This window comes from Chroicocephalus ridibundus, chromosome 8 (assembly GCF_963924245.1).
Source record: "Chroicocephalus ridibundus chromosome 8, bChrRid1.1, whole genome shotgun sequence".
In the NCBI taxonomy this organism is placed as follows: Eukaryota; Metazoa; Chordata; class Aves; order Charadriiformes; family Laridae; genus Chroicocephalus; species Chroicocephalus ridibundus.
This window is the reverse complement of record NC_086291.1, coordinates 52,909,025-52,936,518: the sequence shown is the minus strand read 5'-3', so window position 1 is coordinate 52,936,518 and position 27,494 is coordinate 52,909,025. Positions and strand designations below refer to the sequence as shown.

General features: G+C 39.1%; 1 protein-coding gene across 2 annotated transcripts in view; it reads left to right on the top strand.

The window, feature by feature from the left end:
* The window catches only part of USP22 (ubiquitin specific peptidase 22), a 113,302-nt gene that overhangs the window by 19,286 nt on the left and 66,522 nt on the right, over positions 1–27,494 (top strand). For both annotated transcript variants that reach the window (XM_063342935.1, XM_063342933.1), the window contains exon 2: positions 22,524–22,656. In XM_063342935.1, coding sequence (XP_063199005.1) covers positions 22,524–22,656 — 133 coding nt within the window. The remainder of the gene's footprint in view (positions 1–22,523; positions 22,657–27,494) is intronic.

Genomic DNA, 27,494 nt, shown 5'->3' with positions numbered 1-27,494 from the left:
CTTAACAAAAGAAAGTTTTTTCTATCAGTCTGAAAATCAAGAACCTGTCACTCTTATACTGTAGATTTTCATAATGCAGAATCACGATTTCTTGATTCTACCACTATTCCTCATTTTTAAAGAGAATCTTGAAGTGACATAATATTGGCTGATGGGACACCAGTTGGAAATGGTAACTTTTTTTTAAAATTGCAAAACCAAATAAGACTATCCTCTTAAGTCCCTCAAAAGCACTGCTCATGGTATCTAATGTCTGTTAATAATTTCTTAGGAGGAATTATGGAAATACTACTCAATGCACTAATTTTCTACAGCTTTCCTAATTACTCCATTGATTTTTTTTGAAGCATAGATTTGTGCCAAGGTACACTGGGGTATATTTGAACAAAATACGGAGCAATAAAACTGTAATTGTAATTCATGTATGACTAACAAACAAAGCATTAATTTTATTAGTTTTGCTAGCAGTCTCTCTGTTTGAAGTGTGTGGTTGATTCATTCTTAAGCCTGTGCTTCATCAAGCTTTTTGCACCATTCTGTCTCATCTATCACGCAGTGTCTCGCATTGAACTGGTCTTCTATATGTAGATATATGTGTATCTGTAGGTAATGAATTTTTTTAAAAAAGTTCAAAAATGGATGTAAAGGCTGGTTTAGTAGTTACTTTTGATAAAGCTTTCCCCTTCCCCTATTATCTTAACCATAAAAGAATAAAAATGTCACTTAGGTTCTTCCAGTCAGTCTGCATTCAGTTATTAAGTACTGGTACATGGAACAGTCACTGTTCCATTGGAGTAGTGTTAATCGTACAGTGACTTTATCTATGCTGTTTTGGTAAAATGCAAATAATTATTGTAAATAGTTTTAAAACTTCTCATTTCGATCCTGATGTTTCATGGAAGGCTCCTATTGAACTTTATCTCACATCATGAGAGGCCAGAACTGTGTGATGAGAAAATGTGTTTTGGTATTCAGAAGCCTGTAAGAACACTTACTTATTTCTTTTTTTGATGTTGCTGTTGGGTAGAGCTCAGGGGGTTTTTTGGCCAATATAAATGTGCTTCCAGATCTTAACTTTTTAAAGTCTCAGTTTGAATGTTGAGGTTTTAATACTTTATTTCATTGCAGAGAATATTAGTGCCATGGATTTTTTACTTTAATTAGGGTTTTTTTTGTGTGTGTGTATGTATATTAAAAACCCATACATATGTACTCAATGGTAATTTGCTTAACCTTGGGAAGGAAAAGAGAATGGTAATATGAGATACTTCAAGGTGTGTGGTATCCAGTGTAGTACAGAATCTGTTTCTTCTCTGCCTTTTTAAGGATCAGGTTCACTAATTTAACGATCAATTAAAAAGGATTCAAGGTCTGCTGTGTTTTGTCAGAGCAGCACAGCTAAACCACATGTGTAACTTCCCCCCCCCCCCCGGCCCGTTATCTTTTTTGGTAATTTCTTTGGATGTATATGGCTATTAGCATTCCTGTCTCCTCTTGTTTGATTAAAAGAGGTATTTATGAGTTACAGTATGGTTACTCTGAATTTTTTTCCCCATTTTCTAAGAGAATACTTGGCAGCAAAAAAGCTGCATGAAACCTTTGGAATAAAGAACTTCTATCCCTTGAAATAGCTGGTGTTTCGAACTTTTTTTTTTTCCCCCTCAGTAGAAGCAGAATCTGGCTGCCTAAGAAGAGATTGTATCTTCTTTTGCTGTAAAGATGAAACTGCTGTAAAGAACAGGTGAATGGAGACAGTAGGGTTCTTGTAAATGCAGATGCCATTCCTCTGCTCCCTTCTAAGAGTGTCGTTGAAGAATGATGGAAATAGAGGCCATTGCTGAAAGATTGTGACTACTGTAGAGCACTACTCTCCAGTCTCTTTCAAAAACGTGTTAGGAAAAAAAACCAAAGGAGGTGGGCAATCTTTCCAGGCCTGTTCTTGTAATATTTTAATCAACTTAAAGTTTGCAAAATCTTCATCATTATGTTGACTGTTAAAGGTGAAGTCTGACCAACATGTGAAATACAAAAGGACCCACTTTTTTTAGTTAATTTGTGACTAAAATAATGGAGGATTTGTTGTAAATTCTTTAAACCCCTGTTTTATATTATATGTGCAGTGCAATAGCTGTGAGGATGGACTGTATTTTGAATATTTATCAAACATGGGAAATCTATTTTAACGTGTTGCAGCTGACTATCTTTTAATGCTTGCACATCCTGAGTGGTGGTAATCCCTTCTCTGAAAAACTGCAGAATGATTTCTTATCTCTAAATGGACTTCTGGTTATTTCAGCCCGTTATCTGCTTGCCAAGCAGCCTTGGGTAACTCGAATCCATCTATATAGGACTGCTTTCTCTTCCTCCTCCTCTTTACCTAGCACCCCTCACACCCCTCCTGCAAAGAAACAGGATTTCGCTTACCTCTTGTTTACGTATTGACCTGCAAGTTTGAACTTCTGGTGTTCAAAGAGCTACGCATGGGGGGATCTGTTGAGCTAGTCCAGGAATAATTTTTATATGAACTGTAAAAGCCTTTCTGTTTCAGATGGCGACCTTACATTCTAAACCAAATTACAGAGCAACTTGTTCACACAGTGGATTGTGAGGCTTTTCAGCTACTGCTTTTTCTCTAGTAATGCTTTTTGCGTTGTTTGGTTTTGGTTTTTTTTTTTTGAGAATTTAAAAGATCTGGTGGTCTAGCTTTGTCTCTGCTCTTCAATTAAATCTCTTAAAATCTCACACTACAGGCAGTCTTACATTGGTACACAGAATAGTTACACTGAAGTTGGTGTAACTAACTCCACACGTGCATAAGCCCCCTGTTCTAGGATTATCACCAAGATGTTAGTATTTTCTACCATAGACACAGCAGTAATCTTTTTCCAGCTACGTGAATGCTAGAGTCTTCTTTTCCCATCTGTTTTGGAGCATTATTTCAGATCTGAAGCTGTACTTGGAAGGGTGCTTGGATATTGCTTTCCTGTCCTGTTTTCAGGCTCAAGCAGGTATTTCCCTCACAGCTCTGAGTAAGCTCTGCTGGCCTCGAGCAAGTGTCCTGAGGAACCGTGGGTTCTGCTTCATCCTTGGACAGACTGTGGGAGCTCAGCTGGCGAACAGGAGACTTCCTTTTCTTGTAGCTTGTTTCAATCGTGGCAGCCACGTTGAAGTGAGATTCCATTAAACAGAATTATGAGGTCACTGACTATGGCCCAGTCTGACTTTGTGGATGCCAGCGACACCCAACCACTGTTTGGATGATCAAAAAAAGATGATTTGATTTTGTCACAATTGCTGTCTGCAAGTAGCTCAATCATGTTTGCCATAGGAGTTAAAAAGCAATTTTTTCTACAAATGCATGTTGCAGTTTTCAGTTGTCTTTTTTCCAGTTGGGAGTCCCCAGAGCTATGATTTTTGCTTTCAAAATAGATTATTTAAATCGCATGATTATTATATTTATACAGCTGACGTTGTTTCTTCATGTTCTGCTTTACATGAAAATGCATGTGCACCTCAGTACCCTTAAACTCTTCTGATAAGGTAAACTGTAAATTATATCCGAGTAACTTTTTTTTGAAAGAAGCATGCAGCTTTACTGTACAGATGCTCTTTTGGTAAATGAAACACTACTTATCTTAATTATTAGTGTTAATGGGCATTCTGTGGGCCCAGTATTTGCTTAGATTCAGGTAGAATCTAAGTTATGTCTCTTTATGTTTGACAAATGTGACAGTGACTGTAGTTCTGACTGTCTTGTCTGAATGGATCAGTGGCATGTGCATGAGTAGTTGCTGGCAATTGCCTGTGATGCACAAGCAGACGATCTTCTTTCTCCCCTTCCAAACATCTTCTGCAGGCACTGTTATTACTAAAATTCCACATGCTACTAATTTGTCAGGTGCGTGTGCTCCAGAACACTCAACACTCTGACTGATGAACGTCTTGTAGTTTCTCCTTGTGCATTTATCTCTTCTTAAAGGTCTCTCCGCTCTTTCAGAAACTGCTATGCTTCTGTCCAAGTGTGTGATGCTGGCTACTGAATGTCTATGGCATTAATATAAGTAGACATAAATAGAGCAAGGCCTCTAAAAAACCATAACTTTTCCCATCATACAAGCTATACCTGTGTTGAGATACTATTTTTGAATTGAAATTTGCCATGGGTTCCTGGAGCTCAATGTGTACTCAATGTTAAGAGTCTATAAAGTACCTTCTGAAATCATCTTTAGACGAAATTGACGTTCAGATTCCCTTTTTTTTTCTTCTAAGTAGAATGGTTACACTTCTTTCAACATAGCTGTGTATATACGTGTACATAAGCTGTATTTTCATTTCACAAGGAAGAGTCATATGTGGGGCAGTTATTTTCAAAGGCTTAAGTTTCCTAAGAGCCAGTGGAGGAAAAGGGAGACATGAATGAAGTGGCTTGAAACAGTTTTGATCTTACTTGTGGTATTCCTGTTTTGCAAGATATAGAGGGGAAAATCGTATATTTTATTCTTGAAACATAAAAACTGAGCTTGTTTACAGAGTTCGAAGGGATATGTACAAATAGCTGTTCCTGCTTACTTGTTATCACAAATGTTATTTGGGGGAGGTTTTTATTAAATAGTTTGAAGTTTGGAGGACGAGCTGTACATCTTAAATGAAAATGAAGATGAATCTTTGCATGAATGGTGACATGAACTTTTAGCTGCACTAAATGCTTGTGCATTTACATGTTCTAGTAGTTGGACGCTGCACAGAACAGAATTTATATGCACTTCATGTTTCTTGTACTGAGTGCTAAAGGAGTTGCCTGCAACAGTGATACCTAAGAAGTTATCACGTTCACTAGAGTTCTGTTTTCCCCCTTTCTCCATAGCATTCCTGACTCATCCGCTGTATGTGAATTTTTTTCTCCTGTCTCTTTTTAATGTCATCATTTGACTTTTCTCTAGCAAAACCATAGTGATGAGTTTGCTCTGCAAAACACTTGTCCAAAGGGTGATGCGGAGTATGAGTATATATGAGAAATCTTTTATTCGTTTTTCTTAGGAGATAAGTTTTACCTGGGATTAGTTAGCTGGGGAGTTCTAACGCAGATCTTGGGCTAAACACACGGAGGGGTAGTACTGTTCTCTCATTTCCCTCATCAGTTACCACTGCCATCACTTGATTATCAGGAATGGGATGTCAGGAAATCCTGCCCTGATTAAGTCTTTTGGCGCTTTAATTCCTAGAATTATTTCATTACTGAGAAAGAAATGCCCAGGCACGGATTCGCAGTACTGATGAAAAACACTTGAACTTGCCTGCAAACTTTCTGAAAAATTTCCCCTCTTTTGAGAACCTGTTCTCTGCGTTCTTAATTTCTGTGTGATTAATCAAAGAATAATTGGAGTAATTTATTAACTTTGACAGGCAAATTGTCTTCTACATCAAAGTACTGTTCTTCTAGCTCTCTGGCAGTGGACAAAATTAAATCGTTAATAGAAATCTTAATGTTTTCACCAAAAAAGAAGTGGAAAATGTTATGTATTATGTAGCATGTTACTTTTTCTTGCTTACAGGGCACAGACATAATGGCTAGTAGAGCGTCTGAAAGGTGAGAGTATTGTGTTTGAACATTTCCACTGATCTGACACGTGTAATGGCAGCAGTTAAAACTGCTGAAGGTAAATCTGTTTGCATTTCTTTTTAAAATCAGGTCTTTGTCTTTCGCTGAAATTTATAACCATTTTTTTAATATAGTTTTAAGATGTTCTTTGGCACCTTTAAACGCTTTTCTTTGCTGTCTTGTAACTTGAGTTCTAGTATTTTAATGTAAAGAGTGTTCTGTTGTGAGAATGTGAAGCAACGTGCGTATTATGAGTTCTGAAGTACTGTCAAAAAGATGCATCATGGAATGAAACAATGGCATCGCATCGAAAGTGTTCTGTCTTGACGGTTCCTGTGCTGCAGAACTCTGAATAGTTTCAAGAAATGGAGTAGTTTTAGGATTTTTAAGTTGTTCATGTCATCTTTTCAATTATTTAAGTAAAAGCTGTGCTCCTTTCAAAAGGCCACTAACAATCGTTTGGAGCTGGCTACCAGAAATGGTTCTCAGAACTCCCCAATAGCTCTGTAAGATAAATCTTTACCCCTTAAAAGTGTTGAGTTGTTAGGTTTTTTGGTTTGTTTGGGCTTTTTTGTTTTTTGTACCCTTCACACTCTTCTGAAGGTACTTAGAAGGAGGCTCAGTATTTGCCGTATTTGGTAGCATGAAGGTGGATGGGTTTTTATCTTGCGAGGATTGGGTAGCACTTTGGCTGAAGTGTCGTTGTTCTTTTCCATCTTTCATGTTTTCATAGAGGCATTAGAATTTTATGAAACTTAATTCAGAAAGAAACCAATGTTTACACAGACAGATTGTATAATGTTTACAGCGCTGGGTATGCTTTCATGCTTGATCTCAAGGAAGGAGGGGGTGTTGTAGGTCCTGAAAGTAACGTTAGCTTCACTTCGTTGTATTTTCACCCTTTCTTCTGCAGCCCTTCCAACATCTTCCTTTGGAACAGTAGAGGGTAGGTGAAGCTTTTCCAGAGACAGGCTTCTCTTTAAAACATAGCAACTAAAATGGCAAAAGCCGAGGTGCCTTATTTTTGTTTTATTTTGTCCTTTGAAGAGCAAGAAAAATAGGAAGAAAGATCTGTTGTTGATATTATGAAATAGGCCTTCACTGTAATTAACAGCCTGGGAATTTTTCTGCTTGCTTTTCTTATCCCTGTGTTGCAAAAGCTTGCTGTCCTGCTGGGATTTCTTTTTGGAATGCAGAGGTGTGTTCTAGCTAAAAAGCATGTGTTTTGCCTAATAAGCTTTCCCAGCCATTGAGCCCAGCTGGCTGCTGCGGTCTGTATTTGTTTTGTCTTAACTAATTTTTATATCCATCCTTTAAACTAAACTAACACTTTTTGCATTAAATGACAAACCAAGCACAATGTCCATAAATGAAACCAAACACTATAATCTACTAATTTTTGTTTTCAATGTGCAGCATTATGTAATCAAGCAGCCTACTAAAAAGGAAGATGTGGAAATAATACTGGTGGCGTTTAAATGGTGCTAAACTAAAGCGATGAGCTTCTGTTGAAGGGGGTGGTTATATTGAGTTGAGGGTTTAGCACTTCCTCTCTTGTAAATACAGAAGTCAAAGTGAAGAGAGCAAGGTCTAGGTGGTCAGCACAAAATCTTCATGTCAGATCCTCCTGTCTCTTGCTGTAGGAGGTTATGCATGGCGTCAACATGGAGCCCTTAGCTGGAGTCTACTGAAGGGTTAGTTCTCGGGGTTGCTGTAGTCTGGAAGTTTGTAGCAGTTCCAAGTACTCAAATTCTCTGAAACTCAGCCAGGTGCCTTTCAAGTTTGGTCCAAATTATGAATGAACAGAATAAATGTTAGAAGATGAAACATGGAATAGAAATTCTATTTCAAAATAGTCATGAATCAGTGTTTACAAGTTTACAACAGTGACACTGGAATTGTTGTTGTAAGATGGTGTGTGTATTTGTGGAGCTTCAAAAATGTTGTTTTTTTTTTTCTTTTGTTCATGTGTATTGATTGTTGGATCGTATGTCCTTGGCTGTAGACAAAGACAGAACTTACCGTGGCTGATACCTGTAATAGGTGCATTATTGTAATGTGGGCTTCAGTCTCAAAAGTGATGCAGAGCCTGAGCTACGTGGGCAGCGCTGTGTCATCTTCAGAGCTCTCTGAGGTAGTGCTGCTTCTGTACTTCTGCCTTGCAAGTGACAGCAGGAGTTTGGGTTCTGGCATGGTCCCCTCACCTCCCCAGCCCCTTTCACTGCCAGATTGGGATGTGGACCCTTCCTTTTCTTCTCCCCCAGGCTATCCATGCCTGGCACTGGTTTCCAGCTGCAGTTGCCGCGCTCCGTGCAATCATAAGCATGGACAAGAGATGTAGGCCTGCCTCTTCTCTGGCTTTATTGCTGAATATGAAAATTTTTCAAACCAGTCAAATATACAAAGCTCTGGCTATTTCCCGCTCCGCTGTTAGGTGCCAGAGGAGGTTTTTTTAATCAGATGCAGCAGCTGCTTGGGAGTTAAATAAAAAAAAAACAACTCACAACAACAATAAGAAACAGCAGCAACAACAAAACTACCTGTCTTTTACCCTGTTTGGCTGTTCATTCTCACAGTAGTAAGGACAGACACTTTTCTTCTAATAAATTCATGTAGTTTAAAGCTATTATGAGTAGAAGCATCTCCCTTTGCTGCTGGGGTGAGTGGCATCTGACCTGCACATAAACACTCTCCTGTTCTCGTATTCATTGTAGGCAAGCAGTCTGAGCTGGGTCAAGATGCAGACTTGAATCTATCTGATGGTTCTCCATGTTGCTCTTCAAAGAATTGCACTGCAGTGAGGCTCTAGACTTTTTTCTTCTTTACACAAATGTCAGTGGACAGATTTAGGGCCTGGATGTCAACTCCATTCACGTACAGGTTTGCCTCATGTTTATTAAACTTGTGCCTGATCAGAATCAAAATAAATTTACTGAAGTCAAAACTACTGATGACAAGAGCTCAAAAAGATACAAATAATTGCATTTGTAATCACACTATTAAAAAAGGGCAAACTTTTCCATGTGACTAAATTAAAAAGACCACGTTTTTTTCCTAATAGCGCTCCTTTTAGTAATGTATAGAATAGATTATTAAAAATAAAAGGGTGAATTTCTCTACACTCCACTTAAAAATCTCAGTTCAGAAACTTGTCTGTTTAGGTCTTCTGAACAAAGCAATGACACTAATACATGAAACGTAATCTGTTAATGGCTTACAGTCATCTGCGAGAAGGGAATATATAGATTTTCACTTAATGCTATTGTTTGGTACATTAAAAAAATCCAACAAAATATTGTTGAGTAGTTGGATATCGCTGGAAAAGCAAATCGGAGTATGAGAAGGAGATCTCTTCAGCTGTAGTCAACCAACTAAGAAGAAGAAAGAAATGAGAATTTCTGCTGTGACACTGTCATCCTACATTGGAGGGGAAGGTTTCAGCATTATAGCTGAAACTTTGTTTAAAAAAAAAAAAAAATAATTAAAAAAAGTAGCGTCTTTAACAGTCCCAACATCAGTCATGGAAATTCGGAACGTGGTTCACAGCTACTGTGACCTTTACAGTATTAAACCTGTCTAAGGATTGCTCTCACAGCTTCTCAATAGCACTCTGAAACTGTCAAGAAATGGTGTCCTCTTTTGAATTTGCTGCTGGTGCATATTTGAAGTTTATAGTATGGGAGGAATAGAGATTACAACCATGAAATACAAGTATTGTATATTATATTAGTTGTTCAGTTATATCAGTTGTTCAGAACGCAGCTAAGTAAGATTAGAGATACTTTGAATATAACATTTAAAATTCTTTTTTCTGTCGTAATGGAAGTTTGGCTTTGAGATAATTAACAAAGTGCTTGGTAGTACCTTGGAGGTGGGGGGAAAGAAGCGGGCAACTGAGATTTTGTAGTTCCATGTTTATACAAAAAAAATATTTCTTACGGCAGCATTTTTTTTTCTTAACATGTGGGCAAGATGCTCTGAACTCAGTTCTGAGAACTGAGTCTTATTAGTGAAGTGCCAAATTGAGAAGGTATTGTGATGTATTTTTGTTTTGTGTTGGGTTTTGGGGATGTTCTTCGTGTCTTTGTCGGGGAGGGCAGGTTGGAGGGTTTTTTTTTTGTTTTGTTTTGTTTTTTTTTTTTTTTGTTTGCTTCTCGGTTCCATTTAGGCCATTCCATTTAGGCTTGGAAACCACGCCTTCCCCAAGCCCTCCTGATCAACAGCAGGTAGAATTTCGTGTGCCCTGATCTTGAGAAGCAGTAAGAATTTAACTGCATCTCTCCTTCCGGATCATTCCTTTGAGAGGCAGGTGAAATGAACTTATTTTGCAAAACAAGTTAATCATCCAAATGTAGGATGAAGTGTTAAAACTTAATAATCGATAGTACATCCTATGTAAAAAGACAGATGCTCTTCACTAACTCCACTTTATCACCCACCTTCCTGCACACATCATTAGTCTGTGGGACTGCAGCTATTTGCAAATGGATAAAGGAAGACATTTTTGTTGTGAGAATGCTCATTTCCCAGATGAAATTTGGGAAACTTCTTTTTTTTTTTTTTTTTTTTTTTTTTTTTTTCTGAAGATGCTTTCATTCATCTTACTAGTTCTAGTGTGAGAAATCAAAACTCCTTTCTCTTCCAAAAGGTATTCTGGCTTTGCATCGCTTTGATAACAGGTTGGTTTGTTTTTTTGCGTGTCTGTAGGGTTCAGAATATCTCATTTTCTAAATCTTAAATCTTCTAAAGGGTGAATTGCAGTTTTAACCACCTTTGTCATATCTTCATAACTTTAGGTTTGCGAATTTGCATGGAAGTTTTCCGGTGAATGAAAGACCTCTCATTTTGCTCCTGTAAAATGAATTATTAATTTGTTTTGTACTGAGGTATGAGGAAATAGTATGCTTCAGCTTCCTAGATATCCAGGCGTGGTCTGTGTAAGCATATTGAGAGTTTGCTTTAGTTCTCTGGATGTTCTAGGCAGTAATGTGCTAGTTGGCTTAGAGTATTCCTGTACGTACACAGCTAGATGAACGTAAATGTGCCCTCAGATGCTGATGTCTTAATATCAGAAGCAGAACTAGACAACAAAACTTCTGGCTTGTCCATTATAGTCCCTTTGATGCTTCGTGCTAATGAAAGCACTGTTGTTTGAGACCCTGTGAGTGTTCTGTCTTACTTTCTCTGAAAGCCTCGCTGTAACTTTAGAGGATGCACTTGTTCTGTGAAGACTATTTAGTGGTGGGGGTATGTGTTAATGGTCTTTTCAGTGTCAGCTCATTTTTCTGGCGTGTTTTTAAGGGGGAACGTGCTTCTTGGGAATGGTTTGTGGTGCTTTGGGCAATTTGGTCTTTGGAAGGAGAATCAGCAAATAGTAAAACCAAAAGGGAAGTTTATTTTATTGTTTTGCAATGTTTTTTCTTGTAGGCGCTGTTGAGGGGACTAGAACTTGTCTTCAGCTCCTGTTAGACAAAGAGGAAGTTTATTCTTATGGCAAGAAGTGAGCTTGGCTTGTATGCCTTACTTGATTGTTATATATATCATTGCTGAAACTCACAATTGTCGGAAAAGTTGCAAGCAATGGGGTTAATTTCTGTACTACCAGTTGGCTTGCTTTACTACAATAAATATAAAAATGTCGTGTGTAATAATTCTTAACGTCTTGACAGAATTGTGTGTAACTCATAGGAAGCCTTTAAAAGCAGAAATGTTTTCTACCAGACTAATGCTTTTTGGTTAGGCTCAACAATGGATCTACCCTATTTAGTGCGGCATTGGTGTGGGTTTTTTTTCTTTTAATAAAACAAATAGTTGCTAAAAGATGCACTCTGTCACTCTATTGCTGCTCGTTTTCTACTAGTCTCCTTTTCTGCTGAGAGTATTTGTTTCATAAATAAGTCATGCCACAGAGAATCTGTGCTGTAGCACCATCCCTTCCATCTTTCCTACTGTTAGAATTGCTTTGACTTTGATGTGGACTAATTAAGTTCACATATTTTTATGGACATCTTTAACAGGGTAGTTAAAGAAAAGATAGCCGAAAAATCTGTGCTTTTCTAATTGAGGCTGTAGGACTTCTTAGGACTTTGATCGTACGTATCCTGAAGTTTCTTTTTTTTTTTTTCTTCTTTCTGGAAGGATGCTGTCTGGAGTATTTCCATCAAAGTAGTATGGCAAAGTTCCCAAGAGCATACCTGTGTTCATATGAAGAAGCAGATTTCTTAGTTTTATGCAGGGCAAAATGCAATCTCTGCAGCCTGGGCAGGGTTTAATAAGACTCTCTGCACAGCATCAGGCAGGTTTGTTTAGCTTGCTCCTTGAATTGCTTCCCAAGTCATGTGCTCACAGATTAGATCAATACATTACCTAATAGGACGTTTAAAAACATTTCCACGATTTGCTGACATGGGGGAATGGTGAGGTAAAGTAATAGATTTTGTACTAGATCTTAGAATACACTACTGCGGTATTGGCAAGCCCCTTGTTCTCATGTGAAATTCGCTACTGCAGTGGTGCATTGCAGGAAATAGATAAAAATCAACACACAGAACATATCCACGCATCATATATATTCAGGGAAAGAGATGCATTTGAACCTTAAGCAGCTTATGTGTTTTCACAAGACAAACGCGCATTCCACTTTTAAAAGAATCTTACTGTAGAAGGACATGCGATTTAATTTGAACAAGATCCATTATTTAAATGGTTTAAAAACACAATAGGCTCTTAAATGCATCTTTTATAGAGTACTTGAGAAATCATTCAGATTTGTGAATGCTAGTGGTGGGGATGAGCACCTACCAAATAAGCAATTTCAGCATAGTCATTTAAATTCAGGAGAATTGCTTTGTTCTTGTGGAAATACAGCTGCCTTTTTTTTTTTTTTTTTTTTTTTTGCTACTGTGACTATATGTGGTAAAACCAAAATTATATCTTTAGAGCATCCTCCTATTTTCTCCCCGAGTTTGTGCTGTCTTTTAAATTGTGCAACTTTGGTTTTTTTTTTTTTTTCCTCCCAAGTGTAATTTCAGCCTTGTACCTGCTGTGGAATTTTGTGTGGAACAAAAATTCAAAAAACTGGTTGTTTTGTTTTGTTTTTTTTAAATAATCTTGTTTAATGACACACTCTTGGCATAATGTATCATCCAGAGTAAGGAGAACAGGAAAAAAAAAATTGCATGTACAGTTTAAATGGTAACTGTTCAGATCTCTGGTTGACCCCCAAACACAATCCTTAATTTCATGAAAGCTCTCTAGCTTTAGATGGACTTTCACTGCTCTCTCTCGAAGAGCCTGTGAACCAAAACTGTGGTTTTGGCGCTTGGATGGACTTTGGCTACAACATTGTTCTCATTTAAGAATGCGTCTTTGCAGAGTTACTCAGAAAAACGTGTTGTCTCTCTTCTGAGTATTGTCCATACGTGTAATCCCCTAACTTCAGTGTGTTGGAGCTTTAGCTGTAATTCCCTTCAGGGTACATGCACTCCAAGCTTAAGATAGCACAGATTGTCAATAGAAGTAACTCTCCAGCTGCATAGCCTAATTGGTTTAGAGCAGGAAGGCGTGATTACTGCACAAACAGCTGCAATTGCTCTAAATGTGTGTCACTGCCCCTCATTTGGAGATGGTGGCACCAACGGTTGAGCCAGCAGAACAAATTATGAGAGTGCTCCTCAACCCGTCTTAGTTTAGAAAAATACATTAGGTGCAAACTGTATAAGATGAAGCAAAACAGTTCAAACCAGCCCCTTCCAGCAGGAAGGGGACAAGTAAGATGAGTTTACGGATGTTTTCCATCCTGCCGCTTAGTGCAGAGCCTCATTGGAGCTTTGATCTTACTGAATGAAAGACCACATTAAAAGCAAATCATTATTCTTGTTCTGAATTCTCGGGGAAAAAATGACTTACTTGAAGTAGCTCACTTAAGAATGGGAAAGGTCACTTTAGGATCGGGTGATCCTAGTGTATAACAGCATATAATGTCAGGAACTACCACATCAAGTTTAGTATATGAGAACTAAAGTACCTGCCCTCAAGAGGTCTGGTTCTTTCTGGAAGAAAGGCTCCAGGAAGGCTTTCCTGACTTCTGTAGATCAGTCTTTGTAGGTATTAATCCAGTATTTGTGGATAAGGAGGGGGGAAAAGGAGGTTGTCTCTTCTGAAATAACTTTCAGTCACTTTTTTTTTGTTCTTTTTTGTTTTTCTTCTATCTCTCCCTTGACTGGTCTCAAAGCAGCTGTAGTATATTTGGGCACAGTGGGAAATGGTCTTTAACACAAATCTCTAAATTAATGCATTCAAGAGTTCAGGAAAGCATGTGGAGTCATAAAAAAACCCTACTATATTATCTGGCACTTAGTATGTATAGAAGTATTTTTAAAGCTCCTTCTGTGGAACCTGTTCGCAGTCTGTCTTTTTTTTTTTTTCTTTATGAACTCAAAGCTATTTCAAGCTTGCTTCTTTCAGTTCAGCTCAGTGAGTCTCCTTATTTTATACTGGACCTTTTTCCAGCTGCTGCTTAGTGAAAAGTTAGGCATATTTTCCTTAACAGTGAAAGGGAATGAACCCCTGCCAGTTTGTGCCTGGAAGAGTATTGCTGTGCGAATGAGTTATTAAGGTAACTAGTTATCGTGCTCTAGGACTGCTCAGTAATATCCATTCCCATTTTGTGGTACGGTTGGGAGAAGGAAAGTGAACACTCTGGCTGTTGATTTGTAAGTCAGTGGATGCTGGGATATCACCTGCTTTGTGAAAGTTTTCTAGGATAACTTTATCCAGATTTTTTTCATCCCTAAGCAGAACAGGTAGTAGTATTTCAAACGATGTTGGTGGTCCTTTCAGGCTTATTCTGAATGTTGTTGCTTCCAGCTGCCGTGTCTAGAAGATGCTTTTGTAGATGGCCTCTTTTCTTGCATGTTACAAAACAGCCCCTCCGTGTCGCTTATGCCCTGTGAACTTGAAGGGTTTACCTCTGTGTTCCTCTTGTGTCTTGTCTTTGGGTCAGCGTTCTGGCTTTGTTACCAACAATTCACTTTTGTATAGAGCCTTTTTCTGGTGTTCAGCAAACTCTTGGCAGCATGGTACCTCTCCTGTCATCTTCCCAACCCTTGAGCAGAGAATAGAAACAACTGCTTACTGCGTCCAAAGACACAAGATAAAGTACTGTCAGGCTTCCGCAGTCACTCTTGTGGTTAATTTTACATTTGAGAAGACCTGTTCAGGACCTGGAAACAGTCCTGATTGGCTTCTTTTTTTTTTCTTTTTTTTTTTTTAAACTCAATTCTACCGTTATTATTTCTCTGAATGAGGATCTTGGTCCTATCAAAATATTTGGCCAACTGTATTTTGGTTCCTGGTGAGTTAGCCGTGCTGCTGTTGTGGCAAGCCATCCCTCCTGCAGAAGGTAGCTCAGGCTGCTTTATTAATTAGGATTAACTCACATTCTCCCCGGCCTCCAGAGTATTTGTCAGCCTGGCATCGGAGCACCACAGAGCACTTAGTAGAGGCTTGTCATTGCCAGATAAGGAAATTGAGATAATTTGTCAAGACTAAAAAATACAACTGAAAAAGGAATAGGAATAGTCTGCTTTTAAAAGTTTTAGACCAAAAAGAACTAATGAAGCAGATAATTCAAAATATTCTGATACTGGCTTCAAAACCTGTGAGTCTTGTGTGGTTGCCGGTGCGTCTTCCATGAAGATAGGAGAGGGGAAAAAAAAATAACCTGAAAACATAAAAGGGGGGTAAAATTGCCTTCAGAATTTGAATTGCAGAAAATATTTAATCATTCTTTTTCTGGCAGTAGGTACTGTGCAGCTAATCTTGTTTCAAAACCGGGGTTAAATTAAGATAAAATGATTCTGAGGTGGGAGCAGGTGAGTTGAACGTAGGTGTTACTTTGCCTTATCAAAAGACAGGTAGCTTGTGCCCTTGCTGGGATGCAGCATCTTGAATAAGGTGCAGTGGAAAAGTTTTATCAGTTTGGAAAGAAAAAAAAGTTTACTCCAGTTGCTTTCTAGCATCTTTTGTAGCATGCTCAGTACTTTTCCTTTTCCCTGTTTTAGATTTTCTCACTTCCAGGCAGAAGTAGGATTTGTTGGAATTAGCCATGGGTTAATCTAATCTACAGGACAGCAAGCTGCTCAGATGGTCCTAATGGTATCCTTCATTTACACTCAGTTTGAGAACTGTGATGTTATTTAACAACTTGGGCTATTTCATCTTTATTTATAAATTGTGATATTATTGTCTTCAAACTCTTGCTCAGATGGCCAGAGCCAAAGGTCCTGTTCACAGCCTAGGAAAGCTGGGTAGGCATGTTCTCTGTCGCACCCGATGGCAATATGGGAGCCAGCAAATACACCGCTGCAGAGCAAGCGCCTTAGGTTTAATGTTTGACGTTGAAATACTGAACTCTCTCTTTCTCCTGCTGTCTAAACAAACATTTAGAATAACCAAGTTTAATAAGTTACCTGTGCTTGGCTTTTTTTTTTTTTTAAGGTGACTTCCTGGACACTTACCAAACAACAAAAGTCAGTAACTAGCAAACAGTTTTGCTAGTACTAACAAAACCTTTACTAGTACCACAACCGTAGTGGGGCTGGAAACAAAATTTAAAGTACTGATGGAATATTCTTTAAAAAAAATAACTGACATTTCTAATCAGGCAATAGCATAATTAAGACTTGGTTGCAGGAAGTGAGTGAACAATACTTAAGTTGATTTTTTTTTTTAAAGCTGATGTGTCAGAAATGTGCGCTGACTCACAGTAACTCTGAATCATCCTATCAGCATGTGGAGGAGTGATTTATATGCCATGCCATAGAGGGCTGTAGAATCAATTCCCTCTCTTTTGTTTCTTGAAACCTAAGAACATGCCTTTGAAGTTTTAAGTATTTAAATTTACGAAATATCCGAGCCACTATACTAACGGGTGATGGGTCTGTGGCGTGCGCGCCTTAGAAGAGCGGTACTGTGAATCTTGAAGTAAACGTAAACTAAGAAGTGATAGAAATGTCGTAAGGCAGATTTGACCTAAATTTGTTACTCTTGAGGTGCAGAGAGTACTCAAGAGTAATAAATCTTGTCAGCTGTGGTTTAATACTGGCTTTCTCCTCCCACAAGGCAGAAGAAGTGCTGCTGTTGGAATAGCCGTAGGGTCTCCATCTTCAGCGAAGAAAGAAGCAGTGGTCGGTTGTGTGACCTTTTGTGATTGTGTCCTTTTTTCTTTCAAAAAATAGGCTAAGGGAAGCGTGCTGTTCGTCACTCAACATGTGCTGCTGTATCTATACCACATTTGGGCAAGAATTTGTTGCAACAAGGATGGATAAGAATAAAAATAAAAGTCTGTGCCTAGGCTATGGTCTAGACGTCGCAAGGTGAATAGGAGAAGCAAAAATTGACAAAGAGGATTGATGGTACCTAAAATGTGCATATTAAGACTGGGAACTCTGAATATGGACGGAAATGTTTAAGTTTCCCTTAAATGTCTTCATCTGTGGCCCAGTGAGGGCATTTGCACTTTGTATCTGAAAAGTTTCAATCAAAAGTCTCTGATTTTTCTGTTTTGGGTTTTTTTCTGTTTTCTTTCCCCTGTTCTGCTGTTAAACTAATGAAAACCGCAAACTTTACAGTCTCTTCACTTTTATTCATGTGTCTGTAAGGGATTAAGGACTCAAGAAAGCGGAGTTTTATTTTGGGAGCTGTCACAGGTTCCTAAGGCTCTGGGCGAGTGGACGCTCATGTGTTGCTTTCTCCTCCTTCTCTCCCACCAGTGTGTGCGAGCGTCATGGGGAAAAGGGGATGGGACTTGAAAGGATGGGACTTCTCCTGCCAAAATAACTGCTGTGGTAGTTGTACCAAGGTTAACTTTGGAAAAGGTTTCTCAGTTTCTCGCAGAAATCCTACTTCAAAATTCAGCAACCACAAGTGGGTGGGACTCATCGGTGTCTCCTTGTGCCTGGAGATCCCCTTCTTTCAAGTCCACTGAAGTACTACCTTGTAAGGAATGGTTTGTCTGAGCTGAAGTAACGCTTCTGGAGCACAAATGCTGCTTCTTGGAAACAAAGGAGATTATGGTGACAAACTTAGGCGGGGAGGAAGAATTTCCCACAGGCACCTGTATTCCATAGGTAGGCATATTTAGAGCTGCACAACAAAGACTTAATCCATGTAGACTGAGGTTAAAGTTCTTTCTAAAGAATTAGACTTGGTTTTAGGTTGGAAAGGGAAGTGTACCCCTCCAAAGTCTTCCAGTAATGATGGTAACGTATTAGAAAATTGAATACTTTCTCCTCTTGCTTCTGATGTGTCTTAAGTGTTACGTCTGTTTTACACACAAACTTACTTTTAAAAGGTGCAGAAATTGAAGTAGGTTTGTACTGGGAAATTTTTACTTTCCTAACGCTAAGGATTTGTACGTGAGCAAACACTTGCAGGGATCCATAGCTAGTGTATTTGCTTTAGGAGTACCTTAGGAATCTGCTTCTTTGAGTTACTTGTGAACACGCACCATGTGGCAACAGCTTCCTTATGATCTCCTAACCTCCCAAGCCTCCCACTGTCTTGTTAGCGTTACCTAGTTCATCTTTTCCCGTGAACCTGCGTGGTGAATATGGTTTGCAGACAGTGAAAGGTAGGAGGTCTTTGGCTTATAAGCTTCTAACTGACAACAGCTCTGTTCTGAAAGGGCTTTGATATATTTAGTGTGAGCATAAGAGGCAAGACTCCTTAAGTACCCTAGTGGAAAGGTTCTTTAAAAAGATGCTTTCCCCTCATATACAATTAAATACAAACCAAGCTTCTAAAGCTACTTCTGAAATATCTGGAAATACAGAAGGATGGTTTGTGGTAGCTAAGGTCTATTGTTTGCATCTTGCTTTTTCTGCACAGTTTGCGTTGCAGGGATAGCCACTTGAAACTTGCCGTTCGTTGGTTGGAGGGGTCAATGTTATATGAAGTTGAAACAGGTTTGTAGGTTCTTGGAACAATTGACGTTACGTGCCCAGCGTGAGCACCTTGCTTTAGGTGGAGGAAAGGAGAGCAGGAGGGGGAGCTGTGGGACAGGGAGCTGCTGGGGTAGAACAGCAACGCCAGCTGGATGTATTAATTTTCTCCACCGCTGTTTTGATGGTTAGGATGGTAAGGCTGTTAGGATGGGAAACTAATAATAAGCTATTCTGACAATTTGGGAAGTCTTGAAGTGTCAGCAGTCTAGTTCTTGACCTACTGATGCCTGCTGCTTTCTTTTTAACTCATTTTGTGTCATATCTATGAACAGTATTAAGAGCCGGTAACCTTTTAGAGATGGACTCTATTGACCTTGTTACAGGTGATTTCAACCAGTTCCCGTTGTGTGTCGTGCGCTAGTTTTTTACATCCTCATTTGCTAGGCTGTTTAAACCTCCTTTAAAGAAGGTACAGAACTATTGCTGAGGGTCTGGGTGTGCGAGTTACCACTGCCTTAGAAATAAAGGAGATGCGTAGTGGAAAAAACACTGAAGAGGGAAGTGGGATATCTGATGTTGCTCGTGGCTGCGGCTGTGTCAGAAACATTGTCAGTGACTGCGCACACGTCATTTATATTGTGCAGGACCATTTTTTCCAGTTTTCTATAATTTAAAAAAAAATAATGATTATAATCTTCCAGAAAGAAAATGCTCGGGGCCTCTTCTGGTTTCTGTGTGCAGTTTGTTAGAGTATGAAAGCAAAAATAAAGGGGATAGACAGACAGAGGTTCAGTATGGACTGAAGGGAGCCTGGCTGGGGACGTAGGATGAGGGAGGGAGAACAGGGTTAAAGATGGAGAGTGGAGTAACTGAAAGTGAGGAGAATAGAAGCAAGTAGGGAACAGAATAAAATAATGTGGGGAGCAGAATAATAATGGGAGAGGGTATGGAAGAAGGGGAAGATCCTACATTTATGTCTTAGGATAAAGGAAGGGATGTTCTTGTATCTAGGAGGACATACCAGAGAAGAGGAGAAGTGACAGGTTGATTCTGCAGCCAAAATGCTGCTTGACTTCCCAAAAGCATCCGGACCATAAACAAGACCTAACTTGCATTTTAAAGAAGTTGAGTCGTGTTTTAAAGCAAGATTGTGGCTTTATGGGTCCAACCAATTTTTGACTACACATTTGCAGTATTCTGTTTGGTCTTAGACTGTAGCCTCAAGAGATGTGAGCAGGGGTGGAAGTATTATGAAACAAAGTAATTTGATTATTTGGGGTGGGGTGGGAAGGTGGCAGCTTTGTTTTAACTTAGCAAATGGTTTAAGAGCACAGACAGATGAAAAGGAGACAGCTAATCTAGTTAAGAATAGCCACTATGGTTTTTGATATTGATTTCTTTCTTCACTCTGTTGCCTTTTAACCTTATTTTCTTACAATTTTAGAAAAAACATCTTGAGCTATACTGAACAAATAGAGGATATGTATAAAATAGCTTCCTTTAAATAAATGAACTTTTAACTTACCACCAATTTTTTTTACATTCTTTGATTTCTCTTAACTTTCATTAAAATAAAAACTCTTAGGGTATTATTTTTCTGCCTTTTAGTCTAAAAGGGTCGGTTTTTACATGCTTGTTATGTCATCTGTTTACAATACATTTAATGCGAAAAGATGTATTTTTAGCTGGCTAAGTAAAATAGCTAGTTGCTAGAGTTGTCATGGCAGTGATGTTAACAGATAGGCTGATCCTATTTAGCTTTTGCAGCCAAAGAGCGACCGTTAGGCAAGAGTTTGACAGTTCTGCAGTATTTTTCTAAAGATGGAAATTGTGCTGCTGGTGGTGAGTTTTTATGGTCCTACTTTAAAATATTTCTTTCTGTAGGTGTGTGGAGTTTGATTCAAGCGATCTATTTTCATCTAACAGAAATTAGGAGAACTTTGAGTACACAATATGTGAGATTCAGGATTTAAGTCTTAATTTGTAGAAGCTTGGAAATGAATTACACAGTGCAGCATACTGCAGGCTTCTTCGTTGATTTTTTTTTTTTAACAGCCATAAGTATTTTGGAAGAAAAATGCCAGACTAGAGAACAGGATCATGCATCATTTATTCAGGAGTAATTTTAAGTTGTGGCAGACCGGGCAAATATTGCTGAAGAACTTTGGGGATTATTTTTGATGAAGTGCACTGCCTGGGTTAGATGATATCTTAGTATTTTAGTAATTCTGATTATTGTTGTTGTTTTTTTTTTTTATTATGAAGAACAAAATGGTACTTCTTTATTGACAAGCAAAGGAATAGTATTTTCAGATTATACCCTGCAAAACAAGGCATACCTGTACAAGCGTTCTCTGCAGCTCTGAGCTGTTACAGAAGTTCATTTACTCTTGAACATATGTCCGAATGCAGTTGCTGTTGTCTGACATAAAAAGTGAATTTACTGTGAGGGATTTCTCCCGTCTGTATCCTCCAGTCAGATGATGTCGGACCCGAATTGGTTTTGGTGTTGTTGAGAAAAAGACTTATCCCTCAAGCTCTAACTCTCTTACTAGGCAGGGTACTTTTTCAAAAGATTTGTTGAAGTACCTGAGTTTAATGCTAAAAGAAAGTTTTGGGTGTTGTTGGCTTGAAGAGTGCTTCAAATATGATTGAGAGACAAAAAGTCTACTTAAACTTCTAATTGCCTTTTTTTTTTTTTCTAGGCCTTCTTATTAAAATGTATTGTTTTTATAGGAATGCAGACCCTCATGTCAGGTGTACATGCTTATTAATTTCCAATGAATCACGGTGACTTTCATCACGTACCTTCTCATTCTGGGTCGCTCAGGGTAACAGTCAGCACATCGCTTTCCAAACTTGATTCAAAGCTGGTCTTGAGAGTGGCAAAAGTGACTTCTGTAACTCTTTGACTGGTGTGGATTTGATGTTGCGCCACTATTTTGTGGGCTGGTATAGAGAAATCTAATGAATGAATCTGGCAGAATCTCCCAGCAGAGAAATGAAATGCCATATACCCACAAACGTGTTAACGTTCAAGTTATATTACAGCTTTTGAGTGGATTGAGGAGCTTGGTGCTGTGAAAAAGCACAGTTCGTGCTGTGGTCCCACCACCACCAGAACTCCTGCCTCTTCACCCCTTTTACCTCCCTGCGGGGCATCTGCTTTCTCTGAGCTCTGATGTTCACCCGAGTCTACTCCATCTCCCCCCAAACCTACTAACCTGACAAAAGGGTAGTTTTAGTCTAGCTTCAGCTTCCAGGTTAGCAGGTTTGTTGAGCAGCAAAGCCCTTTGCTTCAAGGTAGGGACTGTGGGTGGGGGCTGATTTTTGAAGCACTGATCCAGACCAGTGGTGTTGAGACCTAGCTCCCCTGGTAATCAGCATCTGCGCCGCTGTAGTGTTAAGCCCAGGCAGTGTTAGCCATAATGCCCAAAGGTTCTGCACCAGCAGTGGATGTTTGCATGGCTCATAGCGAGCTGGGTGGAGGAACTGGTACAGGTTAACATGGGGGAAAAAGGGCAGGTTCATTTCAAACACATCTGTCTCCCAGCTTGAGCACGTGGCTGTGATGGTCATCCTGCCGGTAACTGGTTGGTATGCGGCTAGAAATGCCCAGGCGGAGTGAGGGAATAGTAGGACTGTATTCCGGCAGCAGTGCCTGCTTACCCTGGCTTGAAATCTTCATTAAACTCCAGGCTGAGAGTTGTAAATGGGTTGACTATCATCTGTCCTTAGATGAGACTTGCTCCCTATCAAGACTTGGAAGTGTGTTGGATGAACGGAGGAGTTTTCTCCGATAATATGTCTAATTGGTGGTTTTGTCACATGGGAGCAGAACCGTTTCCCCCGCTGGTCCGCCGCATTCAAAAGGAACCGCATAAAAGGGAAAGCTAGTGGTTAGATCTACGCCTGTTCCGCTGGACTTGGAGCTGTGCTTCTGTCACTCATAGCATGTGTCTGTTTCTCTATTTCAGGCCAAGTCGTGCATTTGTCATATGTGTGGTGCCCACCTGAACAGACTCCACTCTTGCCTCTACTGTGTCTTCTTTGGCTGTTTTACAAAGAAACATATTCACGAGCACGCAAAGACAAAGCGACACAATTTAGGTAAGATGTCACCCTGATGTACTCACCGCTGCTTTTTAACTCACTCTCTTATCCCCGTCAATTCCAGGCCAGTAAGGTGATATGTTCTTGTAGCTACCTCATTAGACAGGGAGATCAATTTTATTTGTGTTTTGGCTGGATTAGTGGCATTACTTTAAACCTGGTGCTTAAGCTTCCACTGCATCACAGATAAATTTTTGTTCACAACTTAGAATTTGAATTATTACTGTTTAGTGTCTTAGTATTTATGAATTAATGTCATATACCAGGAAAAATAATAATAATATGTGTAGACAGATTTTTCTTTTTTGCTAAGTATGAAAAATAAACATTTATTTCAGTGAACTTTTGTTCAGGAGGTCGTGTTCACTTTTTTTGTTCTTGCTAAGAAAAAAACATCATTCCATCATTCCTGTCACAAAGACGACTAATCAAGTAACAATGAGAATTATTTAAACTCCTAAACAAAACTGGGTTTTGTTTTTTTCTGTCTTGGCTTCTTGTTTTCAGTGGGGTCAATAACCTAGGTAATAAGAAGACAGTTTAACGGATATGGAGTACCTTTTCCTAAACTACCTCAAAAACATGGGTAAAACAAGTTCTTCTGTCAGCTTTGGTGCTACATAATGTTCAAGACCAAAAGCATTCAGTTTTGTTTTAAATTACTTACTGCTTATAGTTTAGAACACTTCAGAGTTATAAAATGATCAGGATTTTGCATTATATTAAAATTCTGGTTGTGTCAAAATAGCTGTATATAAATTTTGCTTGGTGTGCAACACTTTATTTGGCTTCAAATTAAAATACATTCTTGGTGGAGTGATACAAGAAACAGGAAAAAAGGCATTACTTAATGGAATAAATTTTCTCTTGACCAGTGTGGCCACCGTTCCCATTTAATTTATCCAAAGTGCTTATGGAACAGTCTTTATTTTCCATGAAAACAAAGGTACTCCAGAAGGCCAACAGTGCAGTGTACTCCTGCGCGTAAGAAACTGGCATCTAAGTTTACTATTTACGGAAAAGATTATCTAAACCAGCAAATCATTATAGTTTCTCCATAGGTGTGAAGAAAGAAAAAATCTAGGCTCTGTAGTGGTATAGCTTAAGTTTGTAAATGCCTTGAAAAATAGAGTATTGGAAGGTAGTACTGAATATCCATAATGTTTATGAAATTGCTAGCCTTTGAGAGTACCAAAGCGTAATTCTTGGTGTCAGGGTAGGCAGCAATATTCAGTATGAACTAAGGCAGAGATAGCTGTGCTTTACGTGGTAAGTTCAGGAGGAAAGAATGAAATGTACTAGGGTGAGAAGACATCTGAAATCGGTAAGCGCCCATAAGGCCACATCTGGAATCCTGTGTCCAGTTCTGGGCTACCCAGTAAGAGAGAGTGTGGAGCTACTGGAGCGAGTCCAGCAAAGGGCCACAAAGATGGTGGAGGTACTGGAACACCTCTTACGAGGAAAGGCTGAGAGCGCTGCGACGGTTTAGCTTACAGGAGGTGGCTCCGGGGGATTCAGCAGTGTGTGCAAATATCTGAAAGAACGGTTGAAAAACGTGGAGGCATGCTCTTTTCAGTGGTGTCTATACAAAGAGGCAGTGAGCACAAAATGAAACGCAGGATGTTCTATCTGATCATCAGGGAACATGGTTTTTACTGTGAGGGTGACCGAGGACTGGAATGGGTTGCCTTGAGAGGTTGTGGGGTGGCTGTCCTTGGAGATACTCAAAAGCCATCTGGACACCGTCCTGGGCAACCTGCTCTAGATAGCCCTGCTTGAGCAGGAGGGTTGGGCAAGGTTGTCCTCCAGAGGTCCTTGCCAACCTCAAGTGTTCTTTGAAAACTGAAAAAAAGAAACCAACCATGTATGACATCATCTTTTTTTTATTTTATTGTTTTTTACAGGGTGTAATCTCAGTGAGCTTTTGAAGTCCATTCAGTAGGTGAAATTATTTGGGAGTCTTTACCAATGCATAAGTACAAATTACTCTATGTAAACTCTATCTAAGGATTTCTGGTAAAGTGTACATATGTATAAAAAACCCTTTTGTGCCAATATAAGCTTATGGCCAGGTTTAAGGTTTAAAAAAAAAATACAGCACTAAATTGAGACTGTAGACAGTATTTTCCTGTTTATCTGTGGATACTGGGTAAACACTGTAATATTTTTACCGCTAAACTTAGCATATTTATGGAGAACCTTTTAAAAGAGCTTTATAATTGCACGTGTTGGGAGCTGCTGTTTATCTACGTATTTGGGAAGCCTAAATTCTTTTAGGTTATTTTTTGTGCAAGGTAGAATTTGCTGTTGTCTGCTCTAGTGAAATATCTTCTGTTTCTTTAAAGGAAAACCAAAACCGGACAGAGGAGGGAGGTTCTTTGGAGATGCACTCTTGCTTGAAGATTGTTGTAGTTATTCTCATGGTACTAGACAATTAAGAACATGTCACATAAGGTACTTCCCAAGAGGAATAGCCTTTAGATAAAAAGGGCAAGAGTTAATTATACAAACCAAAGTACAGAATACAGTACTGTATCATCCCCAAAAGGATTCTTTTGCAGCTAAATATAATGTACTCAGTGCACAAATACACGTAATGTGAAGATTGTACAACTGGCTACTTGGTTTCTGGTTTTGGAGATTCCTTTTCTATTTTTTTTTAATGTATGTTTTGGTGTTTAATTTCCAGCTGCATGTGAAATGAGCTGTAAAAATATTTTTGTAGTTTTGCTAGTGCTTTTGGTTGCTTTTACTGCTGCAGTTCTAGTTGGGGAAATAACATCTGATCGGCAAAAGCGAGTTAAGTGCTTTGAAATTTCAAAATGAACAGGAATTATTTTAAAACACTTGGTGACTTTTTGCTGAGCCAACATCAGTCTCCATGGAGACTAGCAGGAACTGCACACTTAATCACAGTTCTAAGAAATATCATAGATTTCAGCTGTAACAGCTGCCTGAGCACTGGAAGCGATGTTTTTGCAGCTAACTGCTGTATGTTTCAGGAGGCTTCAGGATCGTAGTCCAGAGTGTTCTTAAAATACATCCCTTGTTATCTCTGCTTTCCTAAGCAATATAAATTAGACACTCACACTCTGACCTTATAATAATACCTGTGCTCTTGCCTCTGCTTGCCTATTCGGTGTATATATTAATAATACTGTACTTATTTCAATATATACTTTGAGTTGTGGATGTGGGTGATGGGGAGGTGAAGCACGATCCAGCTACATGAGCTTCTTTTTTTACTCTCTGCACTAACAGTCCCTGTTAGTCGATCACCATGGTAGGCTGGTGTTTCCACTGGCTTGGGAATCGTTAATGCAATGTAAAATTTTTATACAGCTGTGAAAACTTTTAGAAAGAGGTAGCTAAAACCGACCTTCCCAGGACTTTGAAGACTTGGGACAGTTCAAACTAACCTCTTCCTGTTCTGTTTCAGCGCTGGTTTTTTACTGCCCAGGCATCGCTCACCCCCCTCAAATACATGAAAATGGTGTCAGTTACAAACACCTCTAGGTTTGTCCTAGGACTGCTTAGAGATGGTTTGTAGCATGCGAAGGAGGTGTTAGGAGCAGGTGAGGCAGGGCGGGCTGGCTGGCTGTCCATTCCCTCCTTCAGACTTGTAAGGTACTTAGTCAAAGTCACTGATTAAAGATGCTATGGATCTGAAATCCAGCAGCTCAAGCACAGTGATATCTTAGTCTGTTACTTCAGGAAATAGTTTCTACTGTTGCAATTTTAATAATATAGAATCCTTAATTTTTCCTTTTTTCCTCTTCTCCCAATTTCATAAAACATGTTTTGCTTCGTTGAAGTGGTTGTACTGGCTGAAGCTTTATCGTAAATACCCAGCCTTCTACCTGGTAGGGGTCAACAGAGGTAGCTTAGCGAACAGGCAGCAGTTCAGCTATTAAGCATTTTTTCCCTTGTTCTGCTCTCCTTTTTTCTACTACTTAGCTTTTCAAAAACTTTCCGAAGAGGAGACTGCTGCTAGGTGCCTGTGTTCCAGTAGCTGCCAGTAGCCTGTCCAGCGTTAAAGCCTGGTTCCTTTCTGGCACCCGCAACATGCAAAGGCAGCGAGTTCCACGGCTTTTTCTGAGCCATATGAAAAACGCAGAAGAAAGTATTCTTCTGGTTTGCTTTGTAATGGATCTTGTAACTTTGCTCTATATTTCTTTTGTGAGGAATTGGGAAGTGGTGAGTAAAAAAAAGCCTTATTGATCTCTTCTGGGGTTCTTGATCTTTTTGATATTGTCAGATGTTTCCTTTTCCCAACCTGTAGGATCCTGAACTTTTTTTTTAGCTTTTCTTATTGACACTGTTGTATGATTCTCAACATCCTCATAATAGTTTTTTTTTTTTAGTTCTAATGTTCCATCTGTCATGACAGCTCTTTGGATTAATAGTTTACTATACTAATGACTTGTATTCTTAGTTTATACATCCGTGACTTCTATTTTGTGTTTCTTAATACGCTGCTCAGCACTGAGCTGATATTGTTTGGGGGTTTTACTCAGAGACTCCAAAGCTTTTTTTCCTGAGTGTAGTAATTGTTACTCGTCTGCTACCTTATTGGTAGTGATTAGAGTTTCACCGTTGGTGGTACTGCCTATTTGCTCAGTATCATCAAGTCCTTCTGGAGCTTTTTGCAAGCTTCAGATTTGATTATTCTAGATGAACGTGTGCCATCAGCATACTTCGGCATCTTCCTATATAACTTTTCCAAATTGGGTTCCAGCACTTGGGGAATCTACTGGTGGTTTCTGTCCTTGTAAAAACTGACAGTCCCTTCCTTATCTCTTCTACAGTTGCTCAATGAAGGAAAATACATGGTG